Here is a 15,880-nt window from a genome sequence, read left to right as displayed (position 1 = left end):
TTCGATGTGTAAGAATGTGTAAAATTTAATAATTCACGTCCGATTCCATATAAAAATGGGTCGAGGAGGAAGAGAGAATTTACTTGCCTTCAGTTTATCAAAACTGTGACGTACGTTTTTCATCGAATTTAACCCCTTGACGTAAAATGACGTCTGGAAGATGTCAAAAATAAAGTGTTCAGTTTCTTAAGCTTACACATCAACTGTTCAGTTGAGTCAAATTAAATAACATTTTTCGAACGCATCGAATTCCATTTATATGTCAAGGGGTTAATGAATTACTGTTAATATTTTTTTTTTTTTTGCGACGGGGGTTTAAAATACTCACGCAAACAGCCTGACAGTTAGTTTCCAGCGCTAATTCCCACGCCGCGCATCCTATCGTACACTGGAACAAAACCAAAGAGAATTATCACTTAAAATTAGGTTAAAAGTGTGAATTTAATTCGTTCGTAGCTGTAAAAATAGCGCAAATTAATTTTGTCTACGTACGGAGTTAATTGTTATTTGTCAAATTTCTTCCGATTAATTCGGGTTGCTATATTGTTGCTTATTTTATTCGTCGTAAAAATGCTACGAACCAAATTTCGCATTCATTTTGATCTTCGACAATTCGAAAAACTCTTGAAGGGTAAGTATTGCATCAATTTGATAATGTTTATACACAATTTGAGTACTTGAGAAATTGAGAATAACAGAAACGAAAATAATCAATATTTTTTCGCCTACTGAAAATACGCCATTTTTTATTTGGAAAAATCAAATCCTAAATTAATCTTTGTCAAATTACGAACGTTTCAAGCCCTCGTGCACCATGGAATAACGATTTTTCAATTTTTTACACAACATTTTAGAAAAAAGAACAATTCTAAAAAATATTGCTACGAAAATCTTTTTTATTTTTTTGTCACATATTTTTATTATAATTGAATATTTATTTATTATATATTCGTGATTATAAATTCTTAAGCATTACTCGTGAAAAACATATTCAATAAAATAAAATATAAATATGTGCGAAAAAATTTTTTTTTTAAATTTCGTAGCAATATTTTTTCGGATTTTTCTTTCTAAAATATTGTATAAAATATCGAAAAATCGTTATTCCATGGCGTATGAGGGCTTGAAACGTTCCTAATTTGACAAAGATTAATTTAGGATTTGATTTTTCCAAATAAAAAATGGCGTATTTTCAGTGCGCGAAAAAATTTTGATCATCTTCGTTTCTGCTGGTTTTTATGATACCGCAGATTTTCTTCTTGAAAACTACGTTCAAAAACCAAACCTTTTTGCCGTCGATGTTTCTTTTGAAATATCGCCATTTTGTTCTATTCGAAACTTGGTCTCGAATGTGAAATCTTTCAAACCGACCGGGAGTGATTCTGTCGGAACAAAGGTGGCGAGTAAAAAATCCCTCCGGGAGTATATTTCCAAACTCAAAAACGTTTTGGAAAAAAAAAAAAAAAATATATGACTGAAATAAAAAAAAATATATGGCTCGGCAGTTTCTTTCTGAAATGCCCCATACAACGTATACCCATGGTGTAAGAAGAAAAAGAGATGCGTATTCTCAGGTTACGTTACGGTGCATCAGTGCGGCGTAACTTAGTGATGAGTGTAACACTTCCGTTTAAAACTCTGGTAAATGATGTTTTAATTTCCCTCAAGACATTATTACGGTTATTAATACCTACGTACAGCATGATACATATCGCAGTATGTTCTTACGCACGTAAAAATACACACGCGTCAAGTCTGCGGTGGCACGTGCCGTTTTCACCGCCCACACTGTTACAATAATCATATTCGTTTGTAAAGTACGCGGTAGCTTCTGTTTACTTTTTCTTTTCACTTTATTTATCCAGTACTTTTTACCCGGAAAATGGAAGCTAATTTTTATGATTAATGCCTGAGCCACGACGCGAGATGCTGCAACGGAAGTTCCCCTGCCGTTCTTTCAGATTGAGTCGAATGCTGCACCTACTCGTATATATTTATTACACACATACGTACATATTTATCTGCGTCATTGAATGAAACAAGCGAGCAGAGTCATCGTGATTCTCAGGTATGCCTCGCTCTGATACACACATCCGCTACGTCATACCGTGTATTAAAATCTATCGAAAAATCGACTATTGTGATTTTTTTTTTCTTAATTTTTATTTTTTTTATCAAAATTCAACATGAAAAGTATTGAGCCAAATGACAAGAAGAAGACACTGTCCAAATTTTACCTCTTAATAATTAATGTTTGGAGGTACAAATCATCGCCACTTTCTATTTGATTATTTCTTTGTTTTTTCTTTTTTGTTTTTTTTGTTAAATTTGAAATTTTCCAACTCGTCAACCCTATTAGTGTACCGATAAGACCAGAACGTGGAACAATATTCTTTTTTTATACAGTCTACTGTACATACATGAAATATTTCGACTGTTGGAACGCGAGTACGATCAAAATTTTTACATTTTATACCGTATTTTTTTTTTTTTTTGATTTTTTCAAAACTTATTTCTTTCGCAGTCGTATGCGTAACATTGTGTATACCTAACTATATACCTACATGTATCGCATACACACGTGCTATACTTGTGCAAGTGATTATCACGTTCATTATTATACCTACATATATATATATATATATATTATATCGCCATATTAATTGAATTTCGAGCGATAAGAAGTAGGCGGAGAAAGCGTTTGTTTGTCTCTCAGATATACACGCGTTTCTCTTGATTCTTCTGAACTTTTACAATGCATGCAAGAGCTGTCAGCGCAAACCATTACAGATAATCTGCGAAGTATTTTTTGTTTTATTTTATTTCATTTTTTTTTGTCGTGTAATAATCCTAGAAAGTTAATTTTCAAAAAATGATGTCAGTATTATGCACAGTTTGTACTCCTGTAAAAAATGTATATCAATATTGTTACTGGTATGAAAAGCGGAACGGTACAAAAAAACAAAAAGAAAAAAAAAAACAAAAATCTGGATAACCTGGAGTATAGATTGATCGTAAAAGTATTAAATTTGAAAACAATACAGAAATTGAACGATATAGTCGTTGAGATTTGATAGTTCGAAAAGTTTAGGAAAACCTTGAAAAATCGTATCTGGGATGTAGGAAGTGTTTTGAAAATATTAAATCGATCCGGGCAGGGTAAAAAAACGTATTTGTGATTTGCATCGTTCAATTTTACTTTCTTTTTATTTTATATAATCACAAGTGTGAACAAAATTTGAGCTGAATTTCTCGCACTTTCGTTTTGATGATTTTTTCGAATACGTTGCATCGAAACATGCAAGTACGGTGTATAAAAATAATAACAATCTTTGAGGATTGCGATGTGTCGAAAGGTTAGAAAAATTCATACATTGACGCTGGATAAGTAATGAAATTTTGTAAACATAATTCAATCTCCGCTGTCGCGTAATGAAATTAATAATTTATCATTGTAACACACGGATTATACTTGCTCGTTATACGGTTAAAAAAATGTTTATTAATATTTTTGAATCTCGTTGCGGGGACGGGAAAGCCGAATTTTACAAACAATAACAGAATATTATCAACTATTCAAACTCACGGCTGGTTGTGTGTAGCATTATATTATTAACTGGTGAAAACTGTTTAAAATGAAAAATAAAAAATGCAGCTTTGAAGAACGTAATTCAAACGGTTGCTTTGAGGAGATTTAAAATGTTAAACTCAAAATGCCATTTAAATATTTTAAATCGAACCATTTCAAATATTACCCACCAGTTAATAATATTTAGGATATATGTATGTTGTATAAAAGTGTTAATTATAAGACACATGCGATAACATCGGTGTGTTTACGTCGTTCATGGTGTTGCGTTTGTCGTTGGTTACGAGCTAGGTACGTATTCGTATGGAAGCTGGAATTCACGGTGCCGGTATCTCGTTTCTTAGACGATGGCATCGTCGTATGGAAATTCCATTCCATCGTACACAAAACGGTTCGTAAAGCACGCATCGCGATCCACGGGTCAATTCACAATCTGTAAAGGTCGCCGTGCGATAAACGATAAGGACATTATTAATTTCAGTTTTCATTTATATTATCACTGAACAATTCCCCCGCCTTTCGAATTCTATTCGCTTCGCTCGTGCATTTTATTACACACACATACATGTACATACGCGAGTCGCTTTTTGTTCAATTTATAACAAGTCTTACGAGTCTGTGGCCGTTTATGTGCACGATACGTTGGAGGCTACGATTTTTTCAACCCTTATTTTAAGTGAAATTATCGACTGATTTATTTTCGTCATGTTTTTCTCCCGTCAATTGGTATAAGAAAATTTTCATCCGCGATGCTTGTTATCGATTATCCAACAGTTGACAAGGATGAACGATTTTTTCTTTTTTTCTTTGTGTGGAGTACATTGTTATTAATTATTACTAGAGAAAAGAGAAACACGTATTGTTACGAAGGTTAGAATCAATTTTTCAATATCATCTAATCGATGAAGTCACTTAATTGAGTATAATTTAGTCGAATTATGCTCTGTGAAGTGATTTTTATTCACTTGGATTCTTTTGAGTCTGAGCGATCAGACGATTATTGGATTGTGACAAACGGCATTTATTGCAGTATCTCTTGGGCGGGGTTGAAATTAAAAATTTGAAAAATTCCGAAAGCGCCAAAGTTCCAATTTTTTGGCGGCGAATCTGAGTGGGTTAAGAAATCAGAAAAATCAAAAATCAGAATGGCCAGAATTCCGAATTTAATAAACTCGAATAACAAATATGAGAGAACAGATACTATCAGAAATTTTAAATCCCGAATGGTGCCCAATAAAAAGCTGCAGCCTACCTAAAATGTATTTAGTCGAGGGCTCTATTATCCGAATCCACTTACTTCGGAAAACGTTAATCCAAGAATTCAGAAATGCGGAATTTAATAACGTACGTAGTCAATGTTCCAGAGAACGAATCTGTAGAAAGTTTCATATTCTCAAGTGTTCAAATATTATAAAAATAAAAGTTAGAACTTCATCGTCTAGAAACGGCGGAAAACGGATATCCAGAATGTAGAAGGGTCGTTATTCAGAATCGTACGATTCGGAACGATCGGTATTTCGAAAGTAACCGTATAGATGGCTTGCCACCAGAATTTCACATTCCGAGTCTATCCAACTAATCTATTTTGAATCGTCAAATATTTTATACACAGGATCAAGAAAATTCTGCAATATTTTTATCTCATTAAAAGATTGAATACCACTTTTGATGTCATAAACTTATATTTCTCGGCTTCTAATATGATACGAGTTATTGACTCTTCTCATATATTGCGACTCTTCGTTCCGACGATTCTGATATACCGCAATTCTATATTCCGAGCCTTCCACGAGACAACTACTCGGAGTTCTAACCGTTCTGATTCTTGATCCTTCGCATTTACGAATGCGAACAGATGAAAATTCTACTTTACCATCAATCCGAAGGTTATTTCATTTGTGTTCGCGAGCAATCGCATTTGCCTCATTCTGCCAACGGCCTTTCGGAATTTTCACCGGTTGTGTATTCAAAATCCTATAACTTCACAAATTCCGATACTTTTATATTCTATTTCCATTGTTTCTAGCTTAACGAAGATTCATCACTTTCTTCTTTCGTGATTGTGATTTTTCGATGCATATTTATGTTCGGAATTCCGACCATTTTTATTTTTGGTTTTTCTCATCTTTTACCCGTACTCAGCGAAACTTGAAGCAAAGAAATCAAACTTTGACGAAACATCGAAGTTTCGAGTGGTCCGAAACCCGGCGCGCAAAGTTCCGTAGGACAAAATTCTGACAAATCAAAGTTCCGAAAGTAAAAACACTAAAAAATCTGAAACATCGTTGATCCTAGATTTTCAGTTCCCTGAATTTGTAGCTTGGTGAAATTTTGTCACTTTGATCTTTCTTTGTTTTGAAGTTTTGATATTTTTACGTTCATTCTGATTTTCGGTCTTTCTCATATTTTCCACCCTCTCGTTGAGTAAACCACGCTGTCTGAGTTAATTTTAATTTTCCAAATTTTGCTCCATCGAATCTTTATTTCTCAGAATTTTTCTCCATCGGAACGTTTACTTTTCGTAACTTTGCTCAATCGTAACTTGAATTTTCGGAATCTTGCATTTCGGAACTTTGACCTTTGTTTCTTCAAAGTTTCGTTACTTTCCTTCAAAGTTTCGCCACCAAATAATGCGGAATTTTTCAAATTCGGAACTTCAACCCTGCCCCGTATCTCTTGGGTGTAATGCTAATAATTGACACGATTTCGATGATAACTTATGTCGGTAAGGCCGATGATGACCTTCCCCATACCGACCCTGCACGAGACTTGAACGACGTACATGATCACGCGTCACGTCACGTCCGGTTTTTCTGCACCACGCGTCGTGTCGACACCGCGCACGCAATTGACGCGCGGCAATGATACGACTATAAAATTTCATTTCTAAGTAGCCACGTCGAAGCGTGACTTCCGTTATAAATTAGAAAAAAAAAAAAGAAAACGTTCGTCTAACGAGGGTAAATGCGCTAAAGTATCTTCTACTCTTTTTCAAGCTCAACGAAAGTACCAAAAAGTTGCCAAAAATTTCGTGTGACTAATTAAGAATGAGCAAAAATAATCAATTTTCGATTCGAGCTTAATGGCCATCGCTAAGTGACTATACATTTTTAGTTTTGCCAGAATTGGTCGATATTAGGATTCGTGTTGGTATAGAACAAATTTTGTACTTTCGGCAAATTTCGGGAAAAATACTTATTTTGAAGTCTATTGAGAAATCCGAGAGATTTCGGAAAATTTGACTGCAGAAAATTTGGTGTGGTTAGAATAATGTACCTCTTAATTGCTAAATCTTACGTACAGACAAAATTGAATTCTACTGTGTTTCAAACGAAATTCTTTTAAATTCGCGTTCGCTATTGTCAAAACAACGAAGAGAACCAAGCGACCAAATAATTTTTCATAAAATGAAGAAAAATTCATAAAACTTAATTCGTATTGACGTGACAAGTAGTCGTTTCCTGGGCAGTGCAATTCTCCGCTATATATACGTATTTATTATATTCGTCGTCTCTGCAGCGTAATTCGCAGATTCTTTTAAACAGTAAATTTTTCTCTTCCACGCAGGATTTGTCACTGTATAAAGTATTTTCGACCTCACAGCGAATAAGTGACGCAGTTTTTAAACGGACTTATTTTCATCACAGCCATGCGGAAAAATACAGTTTTCGATAGACGATATTTGAAATTATTCCAATTTTTGAACCAAAATCCCGTGTATAATTATCGGAATTGTAACTCTGCTCAGCGTCATTTGGTGGAAAAAAAAATCAAACTAATACAACCAGGCTTACAGGTGACCGTTGTCCGTCTTTATTGGCGTATGGATAGTGGAACGGGTATATTATGGCTTATGTTTCGTTAATTTATACGTGACACGAGTAGTCTAAAACCCGGATAATTACGATTTGCCTCCATTAAAATGAAAAATTTGGGTTACACGGTGATAAAATGGCGCCAAAAACCAGCCTCTGACGTAACGAGGACATTTTCCAGTACCCCTATATTTATAGTGCATGCACCCAGTTGATCGGTGTTGATTGATGCGTCGAACGGCGTGTCTCGATCGTCGCAACGTTTATTTACGAATTACGATAGTTGGTAGATGATACCGAATTAGTGCCGAGCGACTAGCTGATAACGATGACGACCCTCAAAAGTTAGACATCCCTCACAGCGAAGTTCTCGAGGGTTGGCGGAACGGTTCGAACGGCCCTCCGTCTCTGCAGCAGCAGTGTAGGTACACTGCCTCCGCGTACTCTCGCTAATTCCTCACTTCCTCATTAAATCCTCGACACACATTACGCCCCCTTCTGTTCCCCTCCATCTCTTACTCTCTCTCTCTCTCTCTCTCTCTCTCCCCCTCGCTTGGTTTATCCGAGCTCTCTTTGCTCTCGTTCGCGGCTTCATTCACTCACACTCCGAACCTGCACCGTCTGTGCGTTCTGGGCATATGTGGTGTGAGTCCATCATGGCGGTAGGTAAATCTACGGCGTTAATCTCTACTTATCCGCAGATCGGCCCACGTGTACCCTAAATAGTAAATACACCCACGATGGTTTCGACTCGATTATGCATGGACGCATAGGTATCTGTGGATACTCATTGATGGCTTGGTCATATGAACTTTCATCACTGCTGAATTTCACTGGTCAACCAATTATTATGGGTACCATTTTCAAGTCATCGTATAACGTCGATCGAGTCCACGTGAAATCAGTTGCAAGTCAAAGCGTTTATGGAGTCACGTTCAAGTCTTCCAAGTCACTGATAGTGTTCGATTTGGAAGTCAGGTGGACTTTACTGTACAGATTACTCAGCACCATTTTATTGTTACGATGTAAAGTGATTGGAGTCCACGTGGAGTTATGGTTAACGTCGTATGATGTATGGATTCACCTTTAAGTCTTATAAAACACTTTGAATTCGTATTCAGCTTTGAAGTCAGGTATAATGATTGAGATGAACCTTAAAGTCTTCCAAGACATCGATAGTGTTCGATTTGGAAGTCAGGTGGACTTTACTGTACAGATTACTCAGCACCATTTTATTGTTACGATGTAAAGTGATTGGAGTCCACGTGGAGTTATGGTTAACGTCGTATGATGTATGGATTCACCTTTAAGTCTTATAAAACACTTTGAATTCATATTCAGCTTTGAAGTCAGGTACAATGATCATCGTGTCGAATCTTGAAATCTTTCAAAATATTGATAGCATTCAGCTTCGAGATCGTATATAATCATTGTTGTAATGAAGTGGTAACAGTTTTAACGCTACAGACAATAAATTTTATGAAACAGAAGAGAAGGAGGAGAGTAAAAGGAGGAAGAAGAATCTCCATGATTAATTATTTATCACTGCAGTTTTATGCTGCACGGTCTTTGAAAGATTTCAGTTTGTTGTTTACTAATATTATATGATGGATCGGTAATCAAAACTGAGTAAATTGATTGTTGAAAGTATAGCAACGCTTTGATTCTCTAACATCAGTTACCTACTTCTGCGCTCCGCGAACGAGTGGAAATTAATTTTCGCGGATATTAAGCGAATTTAATCAGAATTTAGACCCTTGTGAATTTTCCTTTCTATGTGAAATCCGAATCAGTATGTATACTTGTTGACACCGATTTTCATGCTCTATAAGAATTGTTAACTGTACTGTAGACTTATAGAAAATGGTTGGTAATTCTGTTGGAGATTAGACTGAAAAAAATAAAAAATGAAAAGACAAGAAAAACGCACCAACAAATAGAATAAAAGATGAATAATATGAAACAAGATATATTAATTTATGACGATAAATATATGTCGGATAATTAAAGCACGTAGTGTAAAATATACCGAAAGAGATATCCGCAAGACAGTTTAGATAACAAAAATACTACATATTCAAATTAGAGTACGATTTATCATCGAAAGTAGGGATCAAGAAATTTTGTCGCTATACATGAATTTCTTAAATTAACTTCAACTAGTAATAAATATTGTTCGTTTATTATACATTTACCACGGTCAAGATTATTCGAGAAATATTATCTGTCCGTAAAAATATCACATGTCTTAAAATAACTAATGTCCCTGGAGCAAATGTTCGGTACAATTAAGTAGTGAAAAATTGATTTCGGTGAACCCTGAAAAGGCCACCGTGATTATTCATAAGAGAATATACCGTCACTAATTGCGTCAAAAGGTGAGATAGCGAGAGAAAAGTAAGCCAACCGCAAATGAAAAGAGAGAGATAAAAGAGAAATTGTTCGTTTAATGTTGCAAGATATAAAGTTTAGTTCATCGCAACGAAATGGTCGTTTTTTCATGCAAACACCTTGTATTTTACAAAAATACCGTACGTGATGGAAATGGAAGTGATTTTAGGATTCGGCAGACTCGAAAACATAATATTTACCAAAAAACGTCCCGTGCAGCTGAAATTAAATATTTTTTTTTTTTGTTTTTGCAGACCGTGTAATCCAAGTTGCGTCTCTTGAGGGTGGTCCGCTATCGCGGTGCAGAGTGAACCAGGCACGTATACAAACCTCTGGACGAGTGCTCTCCGGTGTACGGGTAAGAAACCCTTGAGCCACTTGAAGTCTTAGCTACCAATTTCGACTCTGTTTCCACATAATTTATACACACTGCTCAAGGATCGCAACCACTTGTGAAACGAAAAGAAAAAGCACCCACCGTGACATGGTGTAACCGTAAGCTTCCATCAGGCACAGTTCAACAGTCTCCTGGTATTATTCTCTCCCATTTACGAGCGCAGCTACCGCATACATGCTTTTCAAAAGTACAATAGTGCTGGATTCTCCGTCCGCCTCGTGGAGTTCCAGCGTTCCTGAAGCCCAAGGAGCGTGTAATGACCCTCGGGAATTCCATGTTAATTTAGAAAAAATGCGTTGCGGCTATGGCGTTGCGCGTCAACTGCGGAATTCGCAGAGGGTTGTAGCAAAACGGCATAGTCACGTGGCCAGACTTCCTTGACTAACGTATAACGACACACTTGATTCGCATTCGCGCGTCACGTTCGAGTGTTGTTCTACAAACACATCGCGTGCCCCTGGACACAATGAATCCGGCACTCAATTTTCCTGATTTACTTATTGCCGATGGCTCGTAAGTGATTCGACCACGCTAGGCACACCGTGTCTGCATCCCGTACCTCCTCATCCTCCTCCTCCTCCTCCTCCTCCTCTTCCTCCTCTTCCTCGTCGTTATTGTCGTTGTCGTGGAGATACGGACTGCTGACTACGTATCCGGCTTTTCAAACTTTTTCCTCCGCATCTAAAGCCGAAATGATTTCCGTTGGGAAACGCCAACGCCTCTAATTGGATTTCTCAGGTTCCTGTACGTACATACTGCTACGTTCGTCAACGCCTTAACCTTCCGGCTATCTTGTTTTCAATACGAAATAAAATGCGAGTTTGATTCTATACGAATTATGTGACGATGAATGGCGATGCAACCGACGTGAGAGATTGGGAGTCATTGTCACACAACCTCGTATTTAATCAAACTCGCACTTTGTTTCGGACCGAAAACAATTAGTTAGACGGAAGGTCTGGGCATTAACGAATATCACTGTACTGTGAGAATGACTCCCAATCTCTGACATCGGCAACAAGAGATTGGAAGTCATTGTCGCGTAATTCATATAGAATCGAACTCGCATTTTGTTTCGGATCGAAAACAATTAGTTAGCCGGAAGCTTAAGGCATCAATGAATACAACTGTACCGAAGATTGCGTCGTGGATTTGTTCCAATCTGATCTAGTGATGATAAAATTGGAGGTCAAGTTTTACGAAACGTTCGACAAAACTGAGGTTCTTATTTTCCACACATCGGCTTTCACCGGTGTCTCGTTTCCACAATTTAAGCCTGTATCGCCATCCCGAAGTCGCACGTCAATTTGGCAACATCCGTTAATGAGGCCGAGACCGTCTGCTTTGCCGGCTGCACTTGTATTGCACGCGTTCCAATTTAAAACGTGGAGCACCCAGCAGCCCTACGTAGTTAATACTGGATGTTCATCCACTGGGTTCACAACGATCCTTGATTCATTCATGCATTCGTTCATTCGTTACATTTTGTTCCACACACGGCAAGCAGCGAGCCCTTGTTACACTACCGCGCTCGTATTTGTTGTTGCCCTGCCATGTTTCACTCGCGGCCCTCGTATATTCATCTTCGTGTCGAAGGGTGTAGGGGTCTCCTCCGTCCATCCTGAACCGGAAGTTCAAACTTTATTGTTCCCCGCTGTGGTCAGAACAACGAAAAGGAAACGGACACCCAGTCTCGCCCTCCCTCACTGTCTCCGGTGCCAATTTTACAGCTCGTGCAATAATTTGACTCGCGTTTATTCGGACCAGTTTTTGCGTCGAATAAATGACTAAGAATTCATCTAGAGGAAAAAACGAAGGGAACGAACCAAAGGTGACGTTAACGGCGCAGGCGCGAATCGACTTACCTTATCCAATCTGCAATTGGCACCACATCCGACTTCGGAGTTGACCTCGTCAGTTCGACTCTGAAACCCCAAAAACATGAAAACTGATTAACACTTGTATATACTTGGTGTGATTTGCATCAAATTTGAAAAAAGTCATCGATGCATATGGATTCGTTTGTCAGGATACCGTTGATCGTTCGTTGAGTCTGGATATCGATGATTTGGAAAATTACCGGTTCCCAGGAACCTGATATTTAAATTTCGCCCGTTGTAAACTGGAATTCTCATGCTGAAACGGGGCTGCTGCCGCACGCATCGCTTGCCACCCTTACATCGTGAGTGTAGAAGCAAATAAACCCATTACAGAGTCGCGCAATGCATATTCAACGTGCGTGTAGGACGCACTCAAGCACACGGCTGCATTATACCTAAACGTAATCCGTGTAAACGTGTAACAAGAAATACCCGAATAATTACCATACCTGGGTTACGGATCAAAAATTGACTGGGGGAATTTCGAGCTGGGTGTTGCAGTTGTACAATTTTCATTCCATTACACACTTCACGCAACTATTCCGAGGGCGTGTAACCTGCAGCCCTCGTTATACTTGCAAAGCCGGAAGTACACCTGTGTCCGGAAGCTCACGGACAATGAGTTTAACTGCACAGGTCGCACAGGTGGACTGTAGGAATTAGATTTACCGGTAAAAATTCCTGTAGTTTCCACGTGACAAATCCTCATTTCATTTCGGTTCAATGACGTCTGATTAACAATGTTTTTCAATAATGCTCGGATACTTGCGTGATACAATGTGGTGGGAATTTTTACAAGTATCGTTGAGATTTTGGAATAGTAGGACAATATTTTACCGAATCTTTTTTGTTTCCAAGAAAGTTGACTCAAAAATTTTACATCAATTTACTCGAAAAATTTTGCCGTTAAGAAACAAATTATTTACATCGCGATCTACCTTGTCATTATTGTATATACGTATGCGTACCTACCATTTACCGAGTCTCTATACAGCTTTTTACTCGATGATTTATTGCACGAATGGACGCAGCTACCGGGGGGGTTAGAATTGAACCGGATACAACAGTTTACCGTTCTTTTAACCACCGCCAAGCGATTCAATTTAGGTTTTCAATGCTCCGCAAGCTTCGTAGTTCCCCTCTGACGTATAATAGAAGCTGTGAAAATATGTACCTCATACAGCTTTCGTGATTTTTCAGCATTAAGAATAAAATGCTCTCACCTCGTGTATTGTTTTACTTTCCGAGGGTATACAATATATATGATACTCGAAATATTTTTTAAAAGTTTTGATTCTAATGAATTCACGTCATGATTTCCAATGGTATCACTTTGCGTTACACGACTTCGAGTGACTATAAAGTATAAACCATGGATTCAATGAATTTAAACAGACTTTGAATGATTTCAAATGACTTCAAAAGATTTCGACTGCCATGTAAATACTTGAAGCTTGAAAATACTTCATAAGTATCTCACACGATCACTTATCATTAATTACCACAATGTGCCAATTTGAAATATTCCAAATGAAGTCAGGTGGCTGATTACATGAATTCAAATCACAATGCCTATCGCGAATTAAAATGTATTCACCTGAGTTTGAAAAATTTCACATGAATCAGACCTGACTCATTGTCAATCGACCAGAAACTATATTTTATCACAGACCTTTCTAAACTTACGATTCAACCACCAGTCCGATAATTCGTTACGGGATTAAATTCGGGTGCATCATTTCCACAAGGTACCATAGCACCTGATTGCGGAACCTTCGAGTCATTATTACCGTACACAAACCCTAAGCTTCCTGTCTCAGAAAGACAAGAAGAAAAAAAATAAAAAAACAAACACGGTAAAATATAACATCCACCTGCGTTTTCGATCAGACCGTAACGTCAGAGAATATATAAGACATGGCGGAGGAAATTGGAAAGGCTTCTCACGATGTTAAAGCAGAAAAAACTAACGACCATTCAGCGAAATACATTCGGGTACCTATTGCGGGAATTTATATGTAACGGGTTAAACATTGTGATCGCACGTGTATTTTTCTCCGTGGTATATTACGTGACACTGACACAACACACGCGACTATCGTGATCCCCTAATCGCGCCCACCTGATCTGCACCCGCCTAGTTCCACCCCAACTAAACGACTCGCCGCAGTCTTCGTCTTGGTCACGGTTGGCCGCGTCGACCAACTGTTGCACCCTTCCGGAAGCAGGTATAGACGACTTGGACGTTGAACGTGAAGGTGCACGGACTCGGAATTCTTCCGTACCCTGCGAAGGATTCGAGCCAATTTCACCCGAGGACTTACAACGGTGAAATTGGCGCTTCCTGCTATCCTGATTTTCAACGGCTTTTCTGTCGCCGAGCAGTTGCGTGGACTATAATTTAAAACCCCTGCCTTCTTCTGATACGTCATTTTTTGATTTGTCTAACATTTTTTTTGGATTCACCGATGGTGCGAGAGCGGAAAAGTCACTTATCGTATACTGTACAAATTTAACCTCTGACTAACCAGAGCTTACAATAGTTGAAGAAGTGTCGAGATGTTAGTTTCTCACTCCATTGGAAGCTTGAAATATACAGGCACTGTGGAGAAGAATATGAAAAGCGAGGGACGGGGAGAAAAAGTAGTCGGTGTTCCATCCGAGTGAATTTAGGAGGTGGGATTGGTGGGTGCAAGGTGTAGGTATACACCGATGGGCAATCAACACCGTGCGACTCTGAAAACGAGGAGAAACGCGGCGCGGATAAAACCCGACACCGTTCACCTCAAACTCGAAACTTCGCCTCACCGTTCGCCAACACGTTTCGTAGTGTTGGTAGAACACACTCTTCCAGAGGGACCATGGCTCCCGTTTGGTTGGACGGCCGACCAGTTCCCGGTTGGAACTACTCGACCGAGGTCAAATTTCTAAAGAATTCTCGGTAATGAGAAGGGGAGGGACATCGTTGGATAGCCGTGACCAAATCAATCTGGCTGGATGGATGTATAACGGATCGATTTGAAAGATGAAACCGTTTCGGGGTTCCCCGGCTTGGGGATGAATTTTACGCCGGTCGTCAGCATTGGTGCTCCATTAAAGTGACTTGTTTACGTAACCACTAATTTACTTGCAGTAATCGAACGTTGTAATAGTCGACCTCTTCGTGCTTTTAAGCCATGGAGTTCATTCTCGGTTTATAAAAGTGGCGTACATAGACTTGGGTTAGATTGAGTACACGTGATTACAAACATTACAAGGATTACCAGAAGACTACAGAGATTGAAAAAAGATTACACGAGTTACAATGGGATTACATGAATTACAAAGAATTCAGAGTTAGGTCATAGGTTACGAGAAGATTGAACGGATTGCAAAGAGATTATAATGATTATCGAGAGATTACAAGAATTACAAAGATTACAGAGACGGCAAGGATTATAAAGATTACCAAAATACTGCAAAGATTACAAAAGGATTACACTGATTGCATACAGATTAGAATGATTATCAAGAGATTACAAGAATCACAAAGATTACAGAGACGGCAAGGATTATAAAGATTACCAAAATACTGGAAAGATTACAAAAGGATTACACTGATTGCATAAAGATTACAATAATTACAAAGGTTACAGAAACGGCAAAGGTTAGGATTAAACTTACGAACTACCCAAAGATTGCAAAAAGATTACACTGATTGCAAAGAGATTACAAGGATTACAAAACGATTGCAGCCGATTACAAATATTACAAGAATTTCAAGAATTATGAAGACATCACGACGAATACAAAAAGAATGCAAAGATCA

General features: G+C 38.1%; 1 protein-coding gene across 5 annotated transcripts in view; it reads right to left on the bottom strand.

Annotated features, from left to right (window-relative positions):
* The window catches only part of sev (receptor protein-tyrosine kinase sevenless), a 37,932-nt gene that overhangs the window by 13,983 nt on the left and 8,069 nt on the right, over positions 1-15,880 (bottom strand). For all 5 annotated transcript variants that reach the window (XM_046633925.2, XM_046633926.2, XM_046633927.2 and 2 more), the window contains exons 2-3: positions 12,058-12,117; positions 329-388 (exon numbers count right to left, since the gene is read on the bottom strand). In XM_046633925.2, coding sequence (XP_046489881.1) covers positions 329-388; positions 12,058-12,117 — 120 coding nt within the window. The remainder of the gene's footprint in view (positions 1-328; positions 389-12,057; positions 12,118-15,880) is intronic.

The sequence above is a fragment of the Neodiprion pinetum genome, chromosome 7 (genome assembly GCF_021155775.2).
Source record: "Neodiprion pinetum isolate iyNeoPine1 chromosome 7, iyNeoPine1.2, whole genome shotgun sequence".
NCBI classification, from domain to species: Eukaryota; Metazoa; Arthropoda; class Insecta; order Hymenoptera; family Diprionidae; genus Neodiprion; species Neodiprion pinetum.
Note: the sequence above shows the minus strand (reverse complement) of the source record. Positions and strands in the feature narration are given on the sequence as shown.